This window comes from Scyliorhinus canicula, chromosome 7 (assembly GCF_902713615.1).
Source record: "Scyliorhinus canicula chromosome 7, sScyCan1.1, whole genome shotgun sequence".
NCBI lineage: Eukaryota > Metazoa > Chordata > Chondrichthyes > Carcharhiniformes > Scyliorhinidae > Scyliorhinus > Scyliorhinus canicula.
This window is the reverse complement of record NC_052152.1, coordinates 209,395,546-209,414,728: the sequence shown is the minus strand read 5'-3', so window position 1 is coordinate 209,414,728 and position 19,183 is coordinate 209,395,546. Positions and strand designations below refer to the sequence as shown.

Genomic DNA, 19,183 nt, shown 5'->3' with positions numbered 1-19,183 from the left:
TCCATGGTGCAGGAAACAGTAATGGTTAAAGACAACACTAAGCCAAGAAAGAATGACCAGTTAACAGCAATGGTTGGATTTTCAAAGTTGGTAGGTTGTTTGAAAAAGGTAAAGAGATTCTGGGAAAAGGGGAGACGGAATATGCAATGAAACTTGATTTCAGAGTTACAGAGTGTCAGTTAATATATTTGATGCTCTAGTGGAACAGATGGAGGAGGAATTTAAAAGGTGGGACATGGTGCCGCTATCGCTGGCGGGCAGAGTGCAATCCGTCAAAATGACGGTTCTCCCGAGGTTCTTGTTCCTCTTCCAGTGCTTGCCCATCTTTATCCCTAGGGCCTTTTTTAAAAGGGTGACCAGCAGCATCATGGGATTTGTTTGGGCGCATGGCACCCCGAGGGTGAAGAGGGTCTTCTTGGAGCGGAGTAGGGATGGGGGGGGGCTGGCGTTGCCCAACCTCTCGGGGTACTACTGGGCGGCCAACGTGTCGATGGTGCATAAGTGGGTGATGGAGGGGGAGGAGGCAGCATGGAAACGGATGGAGAGAGCGTCCTGTGGGGATACAAGCCTGGGGGCCCTGGTAACGGCGCCGTGGCCGCTCCCTCCCACGAGGTATACCACGAGTCCGGTGGTGGCAGCTACCCTCAAGATTTGGGGGCAGTGGAGGCGACATAGGGGAGAAGTGGGGGGCTCGATGGAGGCTCCGTTAAGGGGGAACCATAGGTTCGTCCCGGGGAACATGGATGGGGGATTTCGGGGATGGTATAGAGCGGGCATCAGACAGCTGAGGGACCTGTTTATCGACGGAAGGTTTGCGAGCCTGGGGGAGTTGGAGGAGAAATTTGGGCTCCCGCCGGGAAACATGTTTAGATATCTGCAGGTAAAGGCATTTGCTAGACGGCAGGTGGAGGGATTCCCTGCGCTCCCCGCGAAGGGGGTGAGTGACAGGGTGCTCTCGGGGGTCTGGGTCGGGGAGGGGAAGATATCCGATATCTACAAGCTTATGCAGGAGAAGGAAGAGGCGTCAGTAGAGGAGCTGAAAACGAAGTGGGAGGGGGAACTGGGGGAACAGATCGAAGACGGGACATGGGCTGATGCCCTGGAGAGGGTAAATTCTTCCTCCTCGTGTGCGCGGCTTAGCCTCATCCAATTCAAGGTGCTGCATAGGGCCCACATGACTGGGACGAGGATGAGTAGCTTCTTTGGGGGTGAAGATAGGTGTGCCAGGTGCTCGGGGAGTCCAGCGAACCATGCCCATATGTTCTGGGCATGCCCGGCATTGGAGGAGTTCTGGAAGGGGGTGGCGAGGACGGTGTCAAGGGTGGTGGGATCCAGGATCAAGCCAGGATGGGGACTCGCGATCTTTGGGGTTGGGGTAGAGCCGGGAGTGCAGGAGGCGAAAGAGGCCGGTGTGCTGGCCTTTGCGTCCCTAGTAGCCCGGCGAAGGATTTTGCTACAGTGGAAGGACGCGAGGCCCCCAAGCGTGGAGACCTGGATCAATGACATGGCGGGCTTCATTAAGCTAGAGAAGGTCAAATTCACCCTGAGATGATCGGTGCAAGGGTTCTTTAAGCGGTGGCAACCTTTCCTCGACTTTCTGGCTCAACGATAGGGTACCTGGACAGTAGCAGCAGCAACCCGGGGGGGGGTGGGGGGGACGTTGATTATGTTAGCTTATTTTATTTAAATTTGATTTATCTAATTTTAATTATGGTTAAGTTCTCTTGTTTGGGGGGGGGGGGGGGGGGGAATGTGATACATGTGATGTTACGGTATGGGGGGAATTGTGGGTGTTATGGGGCTGTTAGTTGCATATTACTGCTTTTTGCTATACTTTTTGTTATTTTTTCTGTAAAAAATTCCAATAAAAATTATTTAAAAAAAATATATATATATTTGATGCTTTGGAGGGAAAGGAAAGGAGAGAGAGCATTACCAAAACCATTTGATTTTCAAGATACAGGCTAACATGCTGAACTTATTTGGATTTGCACTAACACAAAAGTGCAAGGTTAAGAACTCGGATCAGCCATCATATTGAGATGTGGGATCACCGCTAAAGTTTCAATCTGACCACAAACCAAGTTCTTTATCACTGCCCACAGCGATGTAATTTTGTTTCACACAGGCTGACTTGGTGCTTGAGACACAAAATAATTTTTCCCAAACATCTCAAAGCATTTATGTTTGCAGATAAAGCAGACCAATCGAACACAGCATGATCGCTGCAGTTGCAGTGAAATGTTCTGGTGTTGTTGGATAGATGTGGGGAGAATTTCTCTGCTGGTACTATGGCATCTTTTAAGTCAACCTGAGAAGTCAAGAGGAGCCTCAGTTTAACAATCCTATTCAAAGGAAACACCTCCCGCAGTATTGCAGCAGCAATGTCAGTTTAAACGATATGAAGTAAAAGAATTGGACTACAAATTTAATTTTTTTTAAAAAAAAGAGTACCTAATTATTTTTTTTTCACAATTAAGGGGCAATTTAGCGTGGCCAATCCACTACAGGAGCTGGTTTAGCACACTGGGCTAAATCGTTGGCTTTTAAAGCAGACCAAGGCAGGTCAGCAACACGGTTCAATTCCCGTACCAGCCTCCCCGGACAGACGCCGGAATGTGGCGACTAGGGGCTTTTCACAGTAACTTCATTTGAAGCCTACTTGTGACAATAAACAATTTTCATTTCATTTCATTTCACCCACCCTGCACAACTTTGGGTTGTTGGGTGAGACCCATGCAGACACGGGGAGAATGTGCAAACTCCACACGGACAGTGACCTCGGGCCTGGGATCGAACCCGGGTCCTCAGCGCCGTGAGGCAGCAGTGCTAACCATTGCGCCACGGTAACACCTCAGAATTGGGCTACAAGTTGGAAAATACCAAGTATTAGAACTTTTAGGTGTGCACACCACACTGCTAGAGTTTAACCAGCTGAAAGTTTACTCATACACACAAGGCCCCTACCACCTGCTCAATCAGGACAATGCTGTTAAAAGAAAACGAGTCTGTCGGCCTCAGACACCTTTCAGCTCCGATTAAATGAGCTTGCTTGTCTATCAACAACTGGCAAAGTGCAGAATGCCCTTGTTCAACTATTAGATTACTGCATCTGCCTTAAGAGTGGCAGTTTCAGTCCAATCACTCATTACTGAGGTGTCTGAGGCCGACAGACTCATTACAAGGAGCTAACCAAACCCCCAAAACACCCATTTACTTGTGAAGAAGTTACTAGAATCTGTTATTAAGGACTGAGTGTCTTAATATTTCGACAAATATGAGCTGACTAGAGAGCAGGCTCGGACCTTTAACGGTTACGCCTAAAGAAGCAATCTGAATTTGAAGAGTTAATTAATTTGTTTCTAACTTTTAAAACATCCATCTTTCCTCAGTTCATAGAATCTCTAGAGTGCAGGAGGCTATTCAGCCCATTGAGTTTGCACTGACCTCCTGAAAGAGCACCCAAACCAGGCTCTCATCCTATCCCTACAACCCCCTAACCCCACTTAACCTGCATATCCCTGGATGCCAAGGAGCAATTGATCCAGGCCAATCCGCTTAACCTGCACATCTTTGGACTGTGGGAGGAAACAGGAGCTCCCGGAGGAAACCCACGCAGACACGGGGAGAAAGTGCAAACTCCACACAGTCACCCAAGGCCGGAATTGAACCCGGATCCCTGGCACTGTGAGGCAGCAGTGCTAACCACTGTGCCACCCCTGCTCTGATTAAACATTGTCGATCTGAAACGTTAACTCTGTTTCTCTCTGTACCTGCAGATAACCTGGTAGTTAAGGGGGTTTCTGCAGAAGTAAACTTCGACAAGGTACATGAGGTTTAATAAAAATGAGATGCATGAATTGATGGCTTGAATAAAAACTGATTAGGAAGCGTAGTGTAGGAATCATGGGTACGTGCTCGTACTGGCAGGATGTGACTTGCAAAGCTCCCGTGAGATCAAAACTGGGGGCGCAGCTTTTCACATCATCTATAAATGACTTGGATAAATTAAACTGGAGCCGGATATTAAAATTTGCTGACGACACTATGTTAGGTGGCAGGGTAAGGCATGCAGCATGGGAGCAGAAAACTGCAAAGGGCACTGAATGATTAAGTGAATAGGCAAGACTGTAGGAGATGCTGTATAACGTCGGAAAGCGAGATTTCATCCACATTGGACCCAAGAGAGATCGGAATATTTTCTAAATGATGAGAAGCTAGGAATTGTGGACCAGCAGAGAGATTGGAGGCCACAGAAATTACTGAAAGCTAGGGGGCAGGTACAAAAATAATCTAAAAGGGTAATGTAACATCCTTAATCTCAAAGGGTCTAGATACAAATACATACTCTTCAACTATACAGCTCTAGTTTGACCCACAAAAACATTCCGATATGGGCACCAGGCTTTAGGAAGGATATATTTGCCTCGGAGCAGCACAGGTCGACCAGAACCAGGGCTTAAGTGAGTTTAATTATGAGAATTTATTTCAGAATTCAAATGTAACCATCTACCATGGTGGAACCTGGAACTGCAGAGCATTGCTCCAGGTTTGTGACCCACACCAATGGGCCACAGATTTTTACGTTTCACAGACTGGACGTTATTTCCCATGCATATAGATCTAGGGGTGATCTAATTAAAGCAAGGTAATTAAAGGATCTGATAGGGTAGACAGCGAGAAAATATTTCCTCCAGTGGGGTGAGGGAAACAGAATGGGTGGATAACCTTTTTTAAAATAAATTTGAAGTACCCAATTATTTTTTTCCCCAATTAAGAGGCAATTTAGTGTGGCCAATCCACCTACCTTGCACATCTTTGGGTTGTGAGGGTGAGACCCACGCAGACACGGGGAGACGGTGTGCAAACTTCCCACGGACAGTGACCCAGAGCAGGGATTAAACCCAGGTCCTCAGCGCCGTGAGGCAGCAGTGCTAACCACTGCGCCACCGTGCCAAGGGTAGATAACCTTAAAGACTATGTTTTCTGCCAATATGGCACGTGTGCAGTCAGTACAACTGTATGCTTCACTCTGTGGCATAATTGAGCGTATGGAGATCAGATTTAGTCATTCCCCAAACTTCAATGCAATACTCACTCATCAATACCCAAAACATTTTGCTATTCTCTGCACTGTTTCTCTTACACAAGATACATGGTTTTGTTAACGACTACGGAAACAAAATCTGTAACAAGGCAGCATTTGTTGCTGATGCATCCAGCCAATTACATGAATGGTTTTCAATTCATATGCGGTGAAGATAGGTGTTGGTGGCCATCTTGCTTTGGCAGGAGAGGCAGTGAACATTAAACCAGGCCACTCAGGGGTGACAGCAGCAAGCACATCTTCACACAAATAGTTGTGGGACTCTCCCTCCCCACCCCCTCCCCCATCAGCTGTTAATGTTGAAACGATCATCTTGTTCACCAACAATCCAAATTAGATCTCACAAACCTGTTCATCAGTCTTTAGATCCCCAAACTCCTCCATGAAAGTGGACTCAGAAGGAAAGTGAACAGGTTCGAGGAAATTTAACAAACTGAAGAGTTCCTCCACTGTATTCTGCAAAGGAGTTCCAGTCAAAAGTACTTTGTGTTCCTGAATGCGTGGCGGGAGTAAGAAAGGGGAGAGGGAGAAGGAGAAAGAGAGGGAGAAGGAGAAAGAGAGGGAGAAGGAGAAAGAGAGGGAGAAGGAGAAAGAGAGGGAGAAGGAGAAAGGGAAGGGGGGGTCGAGGGAGCGGGGGAGGGGTCGAGAGAGCGGGGGAGGGGTCGAGAGAGCGGGGGAGGGATCGAGAGAGCGGGGGAGGGGTCGAGAGAGCGGGGGAGGGGTCGAGAGAGCGGGGAGGGGTCGGTGAGCGGGGGGGAGGGGCGATCGTGAGCGGGGGAGGGGTCGATGTGAGCGGGGGAGGGGTCGAGTGAGCGGGGGGAGGGGTCGAGAGAGCGGGGGAGGGGTCGAGAGAGCGGGGGAGGGGTCGAGAGAGCGGGGGAGGGGTCGAGAGAGCGGGGGGGGGGGTCGAGAGAGCGGGGGAGGGGTCGAGAGAGCGGGGGAGGGGTCGAGAGAGCGGGGGAGGGGTCGAGAGAGCGGGGGAGGGGTCGAGGAGCGGGGGAGGGGTCGAGAGAGCGGGGGCGGGGTCGGATGAGAGCGGGGGAGGGGTCGAGAGAGCGGGGGAGGGGTCGAGAGAGCGGGGGAGGGGTCGAGAGAGCGGGGGAGGGGTCGAGAGAGCGGGGGAGGGGTCGAGAGAGCGGGGGAGGGGGCGAGAGAGCGGGGGAGGGGGCGAGAGAGCGGGGGAGGGGTCGAGACGAGCGGGGGAGGGTCGAGAGAGCGGGGGAGGGGTCGATGGAGAGCGGGGGAGGGGTCGAGAGAGCGTGGGAGGGGTCGAGAGAGCGTGGGAGGGGTCGAGAGAGCGGGGGAGGGGTCGAGAGAGCGGGATGGGTCGAGAGGGCGGAGGAGTGGTCGAGAGGGCGGGGGAGGGGTCGAGAGAGCGGGGGAGGGGTCGAGAGAGCGGGAGAGGGGTCGAGAGATCGGGAGAGGGGTCGAGAGAGCGGGAGAGGGGTCGAGAGAGCGGGGGAGGGGTCCAGAGAGCGGGGGAGGGGTCCAGAGAGCGGGGGAGGGGTCGAGAGAGCGGGGGAGGGGTCGAGAGAGCGGGAGAGGGGTCGAGAGAGCGGGAGAGGGGTCGAGAGAGCGGGAGAGGTGTCGAGAGAGCGGGAGAGGGGTCGAGAGAGCGGGAGAGGGGTCGAGAGAGCGGGGGAGGGGTCGAGAGAGCGGGAGAGGGGTCGAGAGAGCGGGAGAGGGGTCGAGAGAGGGGTCGAGAGAGAGTGAAGAATGGAGCGAGGAAAGGAGGGGAATGATGGAAAAAGGGAGAGAGGTGGAAATAGGGAGTGGGGGGGTGAGGGAAGGAGGGAGGGCATGGGTGGGAGGGCACGGTGGTAGGGCAGGGAGGATGGGCGCGGGAGGGAGATGAAAGAGAGGGTTGGATTGAGGAGAAGGGTGAAATGAGGAGAGAGGAAGAATACGTTAGTTGCTTAACGCCAGGTATGAGAACGGTACTGTGGCACAACAGGGCACAGTAACTCTGCTTTCTTTTCAAATATTTGAATAATTTCTCTGTTCAACAAATTTCATCCCATTCTGCGGTCTGAAGCGTAAACATTATAAATTCAGCCAGTCATCAGTCAGCTTTACATTCCACTGAAACAAATCACAAAGGAACCGATTACACCCCTGAAACCAGCTTCAGTAATTCAACCCCATTCGTTGCTAAATATAAAATAAACAGAACGTCTCTTTTCACTCTCTCTGCCCTTTGCCCTGGAATCCACTCCCCAATCACCCCATCTCTTCCGGGATTTCTCGCAAAATCTTTGCTGCATGTAAATCATTGGGTCAAGTGCTCATCGGGCGTGATGAAGGTATAGAAATCGTTACTCTTCACCTTATCCACACGGTTGTTACTTCCAGACTGGAATGTTCTCCAGGTCATCCTCCAATCTTGCCCTCTCCGTAAACAGGAGAATTCTGCTACCTGTGTCGCATCTTACACCCAGTCCCATCCACTCATCGCCCTGTGCTCACTGGTTTACATTAACTCCCATTCTGAGAATGCCTTTTTAAAACCTTCACCCTTGTTTTCAAATCCCTTCATAGCCTCTCCTCTTCTTAACTCTGCAACAGCCTCCAGTCCTAAGGGGCTGGTTTAGCACACTGGACTAAACAGCTGGCTTATGATGTAGAACAATGCCAGCAGCGCGGGTTCAATTCCCGTACCAGCCTCCCCGAACAGGCGTCGGAATGTGGCGACTAGGGGATTTTCACAGTAACTTCATTGAAGCCTACTTGTGACAATAAGTGATTATTATTATCTGCACTCCTCTAATTCTGGCCTCTTAGGCATCTTCAATTTTAACTTCTCCACTATTACCTGCTGTGCTGTCAGCAGCCTAGACCCAAAGCTCTGGAATTCTATCCCTAACCCTCTCTCAAAGATTCCTTAAAACCTACCTCTGAATAGGCTTTTGTTTAACACCCACAAGCCGCAGTGAGCAATACAAAAACACAGTAACCAATTTGTCTACTGAAAGGTGCCATGGAAACTCACTAGGTTAGTGAGTAGTTTTAGTATTATTGGCTCCGGGAGGAATGTTGTCAAGGCCAACTCCTCTTCAAATTGCACCTTGGGGTTTCAGAAACCCCTGAGGCACCAGAACAGGCAGGTGGGACCCATGTTTAGGATGGTACCGCTGGCAATGCAATGGAATGCCAGCCAGCTTATGTCTGGACTGGAGAATAAAATCTAAACTGATTAAATACATCTAATAGGAGCAAGTTTGAGGCCGTGATCATGGCAAATGTACCTCTTTAATTCCACTTTCCAGCTCTTTCCCCATGTACCGAATCCTTTAGCATCCAAAAATCTTTTGACCTCAGCCTTGAATCTCCTCATCGACTGAGCAACCACAGTCCTCGGAGGTAGAAAATGCCAATGATTCACAACACTCATTGAAGCAATTTTTCTTCGCCTCCGGCCTAAATGGTCAATCCCTTATCTTGAGACTATGACCACTTTTCTAGACTTCCCAGCCGGGGGAAACAATCTCTTCTGCATCTAGCCGATTAAGCCCTTTAAAAACTTTATGCCAGAGAGATCATCTGTCACTGTTCAAAAACCAGAGAAACCATTCTACTCAACCTCTCCTCATAGGACTCATCAAAGGAAAAGCACAGGTCCACCATGATCCAACTGAATGGTAGAACAGACTCGATGGTTGAATGGCCTCCTTCTATGTTCTTCAACCCACCCATAATCTTTAGGGCTAAAAAGAGTATCTGCATCCTCACCAGTGCCATGAGTTTGAGACCCTCCAGAAGTTTGCAGTTCCTGTTCTTCAGTCTGTGGGCCTCGTCGATGACCACACAACTCCATTGGATTTTCCGTAACTCAGGGCAGTCGGCCAAAATCATTTCAAACGTGGTGATGATTGCATTGAACTTGAAAAGACCCTGAACGGGAGTGCCCTGCAAAGTTGAAAGGCAAGGCATGAAGATAAATTACTGCATTTCTGACTTATTGTCCATATTTCATACACCAAGGCAAGCATCGAACACTGCTGCTGTCAAGTGAATCATAGAGTTTTCAACAGCATGGAAAGAGTTCCTTCAGCCCATCATGCCCGTACCGGCCACCATGCACCTATCAACTGATCCCATTTTCCAGTACTTGGTACATAGACTTGTGTGCTGAGGCATTTTAAGAGCTCATCTAAATACTTCGTAAATGTTGTGAGAATTCCCGCCTCCACCACTCTTTCAGTCAGCGAGTCCCAGATTCAACTACCCTCCGAGTGAAAAAGATTTTCCTCAGATCCCCTCAACCTCCGGCCGCTTACCATAAATCTATGCCTCTCGTTACTGACCCCTCCACTAAGGGGAAAGGTTCCTTCCTGTCCACCCTATCTATGTACCTCATAATTTTATACACCTCAATCCAGTCCCCCTCAGCCTTCTCTCCTCCAAGAAAAACAACCCCATCCTATCCAGTTTCTCTTGCTAGCTCAAATGCTCCAGCCAAGACAACATTGTGGTGAATCTCCTCTGCAAGGGCAATCACTTCCGTCCTATAGTGTGGCAACTAGAACTGCACACAGTTCTCTAGCTGTGGCCGAACCACAGCTCCATCATAACCTCCCTGCTCATATATTCTATGCCTCGGCTGATCAAGGCAAGTAACCCATATGCCTTCTTTTTTTTTTTAAATATAAATTCAGAATACCCAATTAATTTTTTTTCCAATTAAGGGGCAATTTAGTGTCTTCAATCCACCTAGCTTGCACATCTTTGGGTTGTGGGGGTGAAACCCACGCAAACACGGGGAGAATGTGCAAACTCCACATGGACAGTGACCCAGAGCCGGGATCGAACCTGGGACCTCGGTGAGGCAGCAGGGCTAACCCACTGTGCCACCGTGCTGCCCTCCATATGCCTTCTTGACCACCTTATCTACCTGTCCTGCTGATCTCTGAACATGCAAGGTCCCTTTAGTCCTCTGAGCTTCCTACCGTTCATTGTGTATTCCCTTGCCACGTTAGTCCTTCCAAAATGCATTACTTCACACTCTTCAAGGTTAAATTCAATTTGCCACTGTTCTGCCCATCTATATTGTCCTGCAATCCCTGCACACTATTCAACACCACCAATTTTTGTATAATCTGTGAGCTTACTGATCATACCTCCCACATTCACATTCAGATCATTAATATACACTACAAACAGCATTAGATCCAGCACCAATTTCTGCAGTACACCACTGGACACAGGCTTTCAGTCACAAAAGCAACCTTCAACCATCACCCTCTGCCTCCTGTAGTTCAGCCAATTTGCCAAACTGCCCTGGATCCCATGGGCTCTCACCTTCTTGACCAGTTTCCCATGAAAGACCTTGTCAAAAGCCTTACTGAAGTCCATGTGGAGACTACATCAACTGCACTACCCTCATCTACACACCTAATCACCTCCTCGAAAAATTCAATCAAATTTGTAAGACATGATCGCCTTTGACAAAGGCACGCTGACCACCCTTGATTAATCCTTGCTGCCCCAAGTGGAGATTAATTCTGTCCCTAAGAATTCTTTCCAATCGTTTCCTTAACACTCAAGTCGACTCACTGGCCTGAAATTTCCTGGTTTATCCCTACCACCCTTCTTGAATAATGTTACCACATTAGCTGTCCTCCAGTCCTCTGACACATCTGTGGCCAGAGAAGATTTGAAAATAGGCTCACAGAAGTTACCAGAGATCAGAAATCATGCAGAGTCTAACACTGACCCTTCCGTACATGGCCTCAGCACTGCACTTCAGAATGGTGGAATAGTGACAGAACTAGGAATCAGAAACAATGCAGAAACAGGCCCTTCGGTCCATCACATCCATGCCGACCATCAAATACCAATCTATACTACTCCCATTTACCAGCACTTGGTCCATAGCTTACTCTGCCGTGGCGATTTAAGTGTTCCGCAGATGCTTCTTAAATGTTGTGAGAGTTCCTGCCTCCACCACCCCCTCAGGCAGCACCTTCCATATTTCCACTACCCTCTGGGTGAAACAATGTTTCCTCGGGGGCCATCTAAACCACTTACTCCTCACGTAAACCTCTGCCCTCTGGTCTTAGACATGTCTGCCATGGGGAATAGATTCTTCCGATCTATCCTATCTATGTCTCTCATAATTTTATACACCTCTATCAGATCCATCCCCTGCTCCAGGGAAAACAAACCCAGCCTATCCAGTCTCTCCTTAGCTGAAACTTTTCATCCCAGGCAACATCCTGGTGAATCTCCTCAGCACGCCCTCCAGTGCAATCAGTCCTTCCAATGGTGTGGCGACCAGAACTGTTCACAATATTCCATCTGTGGCCTAACCAATGTTTTATAAAGTTGCACTAAGACCTCCCTGCTCCTATATTCTATACCCCGGCTAATGAAGGCAGGCATTCCGTATGCCTTCTTCACCACCCTATCTCGCTGTGTTGCCACCTTCAGAGAGCTATGAACTGGTACATCAAAGGTATCTTCTTCCTCAATACTCTCCAGGAGCTTACTGTTCATTGTGTATATCCTACCCTTATTAGACCTTCCAAAATCCATCATTTCACACCTACCAGCATTAAATTCCATCTGCCATTGCTCTGCCCATCTTACCAGTTGATGAATGTCAGTCTGTAGTCTCAGACTATCTTCCTCACTATCAACAACACCACCATTTTTTGTGTAATCTATAAACTTACTAATTATACCTTCTACACTCACATCCAAATCATTAATGTATATAACAAACAGCAAGGGTCCCAGCACCGATCCCTGTGGTAGACCGCTGGTCCCAGCACCGATTCCTGTGGTAGGCCGCTGGTCCCAGCACCGATCCCTGTGGTAGGCCGCTGGTCCCAGCACTGATCCCTGTGGTAGGCCGCTGGTCCCAGCACCGATCCCTGTGGTACACCGCTGGTCCCAGCACCGATCCCTGTGGTAGGCCGCTGGTCCCAGCACCGATCCCTGTGGTAGGCCGCTGGTCCCAGCACCGATCCCTGTGGTAGGCCGCTGGTCACAGCACCGATCCCTGTGGTAGGCCGCTGGTCCCAGCACCGATCCCTATGGTAGACCGCTGGTCCCAGCACCGATCCCTATGGTAGGCCGCTGGTCCCAGCACCGATTCCTGTGGTACACCGCTGGTCCCAGCACTGATCCCTGTGGTAGGCCGCTGGTCCCAGCACCGATCCCTGTGGTAGGCCGCTGGTCCCAGCACCGATCCCTGTGGTAGGCCGCTGGTCCCAGCACCGATCCCTGTGGTAGGCCGCTGGTCACAGCACCGATCCCTGTGGTAGGCCGCTGGTCCCAGCACCGATCCCTGTGGTAGGCCGCTGGTCCCAGCACCGATCCCTGTGGTACACCGCTGGTCCCAGCACCGATCCCTGTGGTAGGCCGCTGGTCCCAGCACCGATCCCTGTGGTACACCGCTGGTCCCAGCACCGATCCCCGTGGTAGGCCGCTGGTCCCAGCACCGATCCCTGTGGTAGGCCGCTGGTCCCAGCACCGATCCCCGTGGTACACTGCTGGTCCCAGCACCGATCCCTGTGGTACACCGCTGGTCCCAGCACCGATCCCTGTGGTACACCGCTGGTCCCAGCACCGATCCCTGTGGTAGGCCGCTGGTCCCAGCACTGATCCCTGTGGTACACCGCTGGTCACATCACCGATCCCTGTGGTACACCGCTGGTCCCAGCACCGATCCCTGTGGTACACCGCTGGTCACATCACCGATCCCTGTGGTAGGCCGCTGGTCCCAGCACCGATCCCTGTGGTAGGCCGCTGGTCCCAGCACCAATCCCTGTGGTAGACCACTGGTCACAGGCTTCTAATCGCAAAAGGATCTCTCCACCATCACCCTTTGCCTCCCAGCAACAAGCCAATTTTGGATCCAATTGGTCAACTTGTCTTGGATCCCATGGACTGTAACCTTTTGGACCAGCCTCCCATGTGGGACCTTGTCAAAGACCTACTGAAGCCCATGTAACCCACATCAACTATGCTATCCTCATAAATATATTTATTTACATTTTCATAACACTCAATTAAATTAGTTAGACAGGATCGCCCACCAACAAATCCATGGTGACTATCCCTGCCTTTCCAAGTGTTGATTAATCTTGTCCCTCAGAATTTTTCTAATATCGTCCCCTACCATGGGCGTTAGACTAACTGGCCTGTAACCCGCCTTTGTGTTCATGTCGATTGACTTCAAAGATTCAACCAACTTAAATTTGGTTTTCAGGAAGTTGACCGCCGAGGTTTTTCTATGGTTAAAATGCTGCACTTTAACATTTCTCATTCAGGGACATCTCCCAGAACTGAGCTAAGGAACCACAAGGAACATTTGGCAAACAGAGGCTTCACAGATCCTGGAATAAACTAACTGCACTTTCCAAACAGGAATACAAGTATAAAGTTCTAGAAACACACAGCAGGCAAGTCATCATCTGGAGACTGGCTAATATTTCACCCTGAGACTCAATTTCAAACAAAGTGTCGCAGTCCAAAACATCAAGTCTAGATTCTCTGGGCTTTTGTTTCCGATATCCAATATTTATTAAAAAAAATTTCACAAGCAGCATCAGGATGTCCTAATTAGAAAATACTTTATTAATAATGTGTGGACATCCAATTAGAAGACTGAAAACCTCACCTCAGAATCCTTGTAGTGCATTTCATACTGGTGAATCATCTGCCGGCTGATCTGACTGCCGTGATACACAATAACGTTTACCTCCGTCCACGTTCGAAACTCCCGCTCCCAGTTGGCTATCGTGGACAGAGGTGCAATAATGAGGAAAGGGCCCCGGATTCCCATCAGGTAGATTTCATACAAAAATGTAATTGATTGGATTGTCTTCCCCAGACCCATTTCATCAGCCAGAATGCAATTTTTTCTGAAAAATATAAAAGTTTGGAGAACCTATTTTGAGCAGGAAGAGAAAACAAATGTAGATCTATGGAAGCTAGCTACACGCACACATGAGCGGGGAATGTTGGCGGATGGGGAAGCATGGTGGTGCGCAGGGCAGAAAGAATGATAACTGGTCTGAAACTCAACCTCATCTTTTCTTTCCCCCTCTTTTGAAACTAATTTTCTTTTATCCACTGCCCAAACTGGGCCCTGGTACCTCAACCGTGTACTTTATATCAAACAGAGACAGATAGTGTTAGGCTAGGCAACTGTGAGCATGCTGGGCTGGAAGCTCCACCATAGTCAAGTTGATCCCTTAATATTTCAGGAGTGGAAACTGAATGATTCTCGTCTTCACTAATTGAAAAGAGACACTGCAGCCCAGCTATTAGAAGACTGCCCTTTAAACATGAATTGCTTCAGAAAATTCAGCAACCATGTTTTAAAAACACACTGGTCAAAGCAGTGTCACATCACACAGAGTCACAGTCCATTGCAAACCAACAGAGGGAGCAACAAGGCAAAAGGCATCAACAGGTCAGCGTGCATATTTCTCATTCTACATCTATGAAATGGATCAACTATTCCAAAGGCTGCTGGCGGATTTCAACGGTGTCTCACTTCCAATTCCATGTAGCAAACTCAACCATGAAAAAAGCACATCCTTATGGTCAAGGGAAGGATTGTGGTTATGGCTGTGGTCCAAGTCATGGATTCAAGCTTGTTCCACTCTCCCTCTCTTTCCCCATAGCCTTGCAAGTTTATCGTTAAGTACTTACCCAATTCCCTTTTGAAAGGCAAAATTGAGTCAGCTACGACCATATTCGCAGGCAATGCTTCCATATCCCAATCACTCACCAGCAGGCAAATATCTTCTCATGTCACCTTTGCTTTTTTTTCACCAATCACTTTAAAGTTGCAAATTAAGTGCCCAGCACCATAGGGAACAGTTTTTATATACTCTGGCGAGAACCTTCATGGTTTTAAAAACCTCTATAAAATCTCTCAATCTTCTCTTCCCTGAGGAGAGAAGCGATTCTCACAATTTAAATTCTGATGAAGGGTCCACACTTGAAATATTAATTCTTCACTGCTCTCCACAGGAGGGTTTCCAGCATTTTGTTATTTTCAGCATCTGCTGATTTTTTTCCTCATGTGGTGGAATATAATGTCTTGGTGAAAAGGTACAAAACAAAATTCAAGCATCGGTATTAGTCATCGGTCCATCTGTGCTTCTCTCTCTTCCTTTGCTTGCTCTTTGTCTCTGTTCATCAACTATGCAAAATGAAAGCTGTCATGGGATGGAAGAATGGGATGGAAGAATGGGATGGAAGAATGGGATGGAAGAATGGGATGGAAGAATGGGATGGAAGAATGGAAGAATGGGATGGAAGAATGGGATGGAAGAATGGGATGGAAGAATGGAAGAATGGGATGGAAGAATGGGATGGAAGAATGGGATGGAAGAATGGAAGAATGGGATGGAAGAATGGGATGGAAGAATGGGATGGAAGAATGGGATGGAAGAATGACTGTTGACTCTCTGCATCAGTCTAGGCTGCATTGCCCACATTTCCTCTCTTGCAGGATGTTGCCTAGGATTGTGGCGGTGGACGAGATGTTGCTTTCAGCCACCAAATGTTGGAAGATTGGTCTGAGTGTTTAGCTTGGTCACCTCTTCAGGGAGGAAGGGAAATTTTGTGACCAAATATTGGCAGCTTTTTAAAATTTGTTAATGGGATGTGAGCCTTTCTGTCGCCCATCTGTAATTGCCCTCGAGAAGGTGGTGGTGAGCTGCCTTCTTGAACCGTTGCAGTATTAGAGGTGTAGGTACATCCACTGTGCTGTTAAAAAGGAAGTTTCAGGATTTTAGCCCAGTGACAGTGAAGGAACAACAATATATTTCCAAGTCAGGGTGGTGAGTGACTTGGAGGGGAACCTCCAGGTGGTGGGGGTCCCAGGTATCTGCTGCTCTTGTCCTTCTAGATGGTAGTGGTCGTGGGTTTGGAAGGTGCTGCCTAAGGAACCTTGGTGACTTACTGCAGTGCATCTTGTAGATGGTACACACGGCAGCTACTGTTTGTCGGTGGTGGAGGGCTTGAACCTTTGTGGGAGGAGGAGCAATCATGTTGGTTGCTTTGTCCAGGATAGTGTCAAGCTTCTGGAGTATTGTTGGAGCTGCACTCATCCAGGCAAGTGGAGAGTATTCCATCACACTCCTGACTTGTAGATGGTGGACAGACTTTGGTTGGGCCTAGGACACTATCCTGACTAACTCCTGCAGTGATGTCCTGGAGTTGAGATGATTGACCTCCAACCACTACAATAACCTTCATTTGTGCCAGATATGACTCCGACCAGCGGATAGTTTCCCCCGATTCCCATTGACTCCAGTTTAGTTAGGGCTCTTTGATACCATACTTGGTCAAATGTTGCCTTGATGTCGAGGGCAGTCATTCTCACCTCACCGCTGGCATTCTGCTCTTTTGTCCACGTTTGAACCAAGGCTGTAATGAGGCCAGGAGCTGAGTGATCCTGGCGGAACCCAAACTGAGCGTCCGTGAGCAGGTTATTGCTGAATAAATGGCGCTTGATAGCACTGTTTTTGTTTTTTTAAACGCATTTTATTCAAACTTCTATCAAAGTAGGTTACAGCAAATAAACCCCCGGGACATTCTTCCCAACAATCAACTATATAGTTGGTACAGATTTGTCTCCTTTTTCACCCCCCCCCCCCCCCCCCCCCCCAAAACCCCTACCCCGCTGCGACAAACAGCTCCTCAAACACGGTCACAAACATACCCAACTTTTTCTCAAACTCCCCTGCTGAGCCCCTTAACTCATACTTTATCTGCTCTAACCACAGGAAGTCATACAGGTCACCCAACCATGCTGCTACCCCCCGTGGTGATGCCAACCGCCACTCTTTCCTCCTCTCCATGAGCTCCGGCTTCTCTGAAACCCCAAATATCATCAACGTTTAATTCCCTTTTCTTCCATGTACTGAATGATCTGCTGAGCTGCTGGCAGAAAAATACTTTTCACTGTACCTCGGTACACGTGACAACAATAAACAAATCCAATCCAATCCAATGGGTCCGGGTCCACCTCCTCCTCCACTATCCTGGCTAAGACCGCGAACACTCCCGCCCAGAATCTTCCCAATTTTTCACAACCCCAAAACATGTGGGTGTGATTCGCTGGCCCCCGCCCACACCTCTCGCATTCATCTGCTACCCCCTGAAAGAACCCACTCATTCTCGCCCGAGTCACATGCACCCTGTGCATCACCTTAAACTGTATCAGGCTCATCCTTGCACAAGAGGAGGTCCCGTTTACCCTTCGCAGTGCCTCACTCCATACTCCCCAATTGATCTCCATTCCCAACTCCGCTTCCCATTACTCCTTGATCTTCACCACCCGCTCGCCTCCCTGCTCCCCCAGCCATTTATATATATCCCCAATTCTTCCCTCCCCTTCCACATCCGGAAGCAGCAGTCACTCCAGCAGGGTGTATCCCAGCAATCTAGGGAACCCTTTCCAGACCTTTCGTGCAAAGTCCCTAACCTGTCGATACCTGAACTCACTCCCTCTCGGCAGCTCTACCCTCTCCCTTAGCTCCTCCAGACTGGCGAACCCTTCCTCCAAATACAAATCCCTCACCTTGACCAGCCCCACTTCCCTCCACCTATGTATACACTATGCATCCCCCCCCCCCCCCAAAAAAAAACCATGATTCTCGCACAGCGGCGTTAGCACAGACATCCCTTCCACCCTAAAATGCCTCAGCTGATTCCATATCTTCACCGTGGACTGCTCCACTGTGCTCCCTGAATACCTACTCGGAGCCATTGCCAATACTGCCTTCACCATAGCCTTTAGCTAGACTCCCTACAAGATTCCTCCTCCGTCCTAACCCACTCTACCCCTTCTCCTTCCCACCACCTCGCACCTTGTCCACATTCGCCACCCAATAATAATGAAACACGTTTGGCAACGCCAACCCCTCCTGCTGCCTCTGTAGAAGGGTCCTCTCCACCCTAAGCACCTCCCCCGCCCATACAAAGTCAGAGATGATTGTGTCCACTTTCCAAAAAAAGGCCGTTGGTATAAAGATCGGGATAGCCTGAAAGAGAAACAAGAACCTCGGCAGAATATTCATTTCCACCACTTGGACCCTCCCTGTCAACTTTAAGTGCAGTGTATCCCACCTCTTAAGATCCTCCCTGGCCTCCTCCACCAGGTTTGTTAAGTTCCACTTATGGAGCCTCGTCCATTCCCTCGCTACCTGAATCCCCAAACACCTAAACCTAACCCTCGCTACCGTAAATGGCATCCCCCCCTAAATTAGCCCGCTGTGCCAGCTCATTCACCGGGAATACCTCGCTTTTCCCTATATTCAGCTTGTATCCCGAGAACCTTCCAAACCTCCCCAACAGACCCATAATCCTTCCCATACTCTCCAACGGATCTGAAATATACAGCAAGAGGTCATCGGCATAGAGCGATACCCGATGCTCCCTCTGTCCCCTCATTATCCCCTGCCACTCTGCCGACCCCCTGAGAGCCATCGCCAATGGCTCTATGGCCAGCGCAAACAGCAGCGGCGACAGCGGGCACCCCTGCCTCGTACACCTGCGTAAGTCAAAGCTTCGTGAGCTCATATCATTCGTCCTCATCCTTGCTCTTGGCGCCACATACAGCAACCGCACCCATGCCACAAATACTTGATAGCACCGTTGATGACTCCTTCCATCACTTTGCTGATGATGGAGAGTAGACTGATAGGGCGGTAATTAGCTGGGTTGGATTTATTCTGTTTCTTGTGTACAGGACACACCTGGGAAATTTTCCACATTGCCAGGTAGATAAGTGTTGCAGCTACACACACAGTATTGTTAGGAAGGAAATTCCAGGATTTTGACCCAGCGACAGAGAAGGAATGGTGACATAGTTCCAAATGGAGGTGATGTGTGGCTTTGAGAACCTCCAGCTGGTGTGTCCCCATGCTTCTGCTGCCTCCTTCGAGCTAACTGTCTGGAACCAGCACCGTACTAAAGATTTATGCGGGTTCCCAACCTTGATCGATCAACGTGTCCAGATAATCAAACTCCCCAGAGAAATCCAACAGCTGAAAATGCATTGAATTTAGTCTTTAATTTCTTTTATTTTGCATCCATTTTATTTGT

General features: G+C 49.2%; 1 protein-coding gene across 1 annotated transcript in view; it reads right to left on the bottom strand.

Annotated features, from left to right (window-relative positions):
• Nucleotides 1-19,183, bottom strand: part of chd6 (chromodomain helicase DNA binding protein 6) — a 210,252-nt gene that overhangs the window by 70,373 nt on the left and 120,696 nt on the right. The window contains 3 exon segments of the mRNA XM_038803834.1: nt 5,456-5,599; nt 8,837-9,013; nt 13,734-13,977. Of these exon segments, the coding sequence (XP_038659762.1) occupies nt 5,456-5,599; nt 8,837-9,013; nt 13,734-13,977 (565 nt within the window).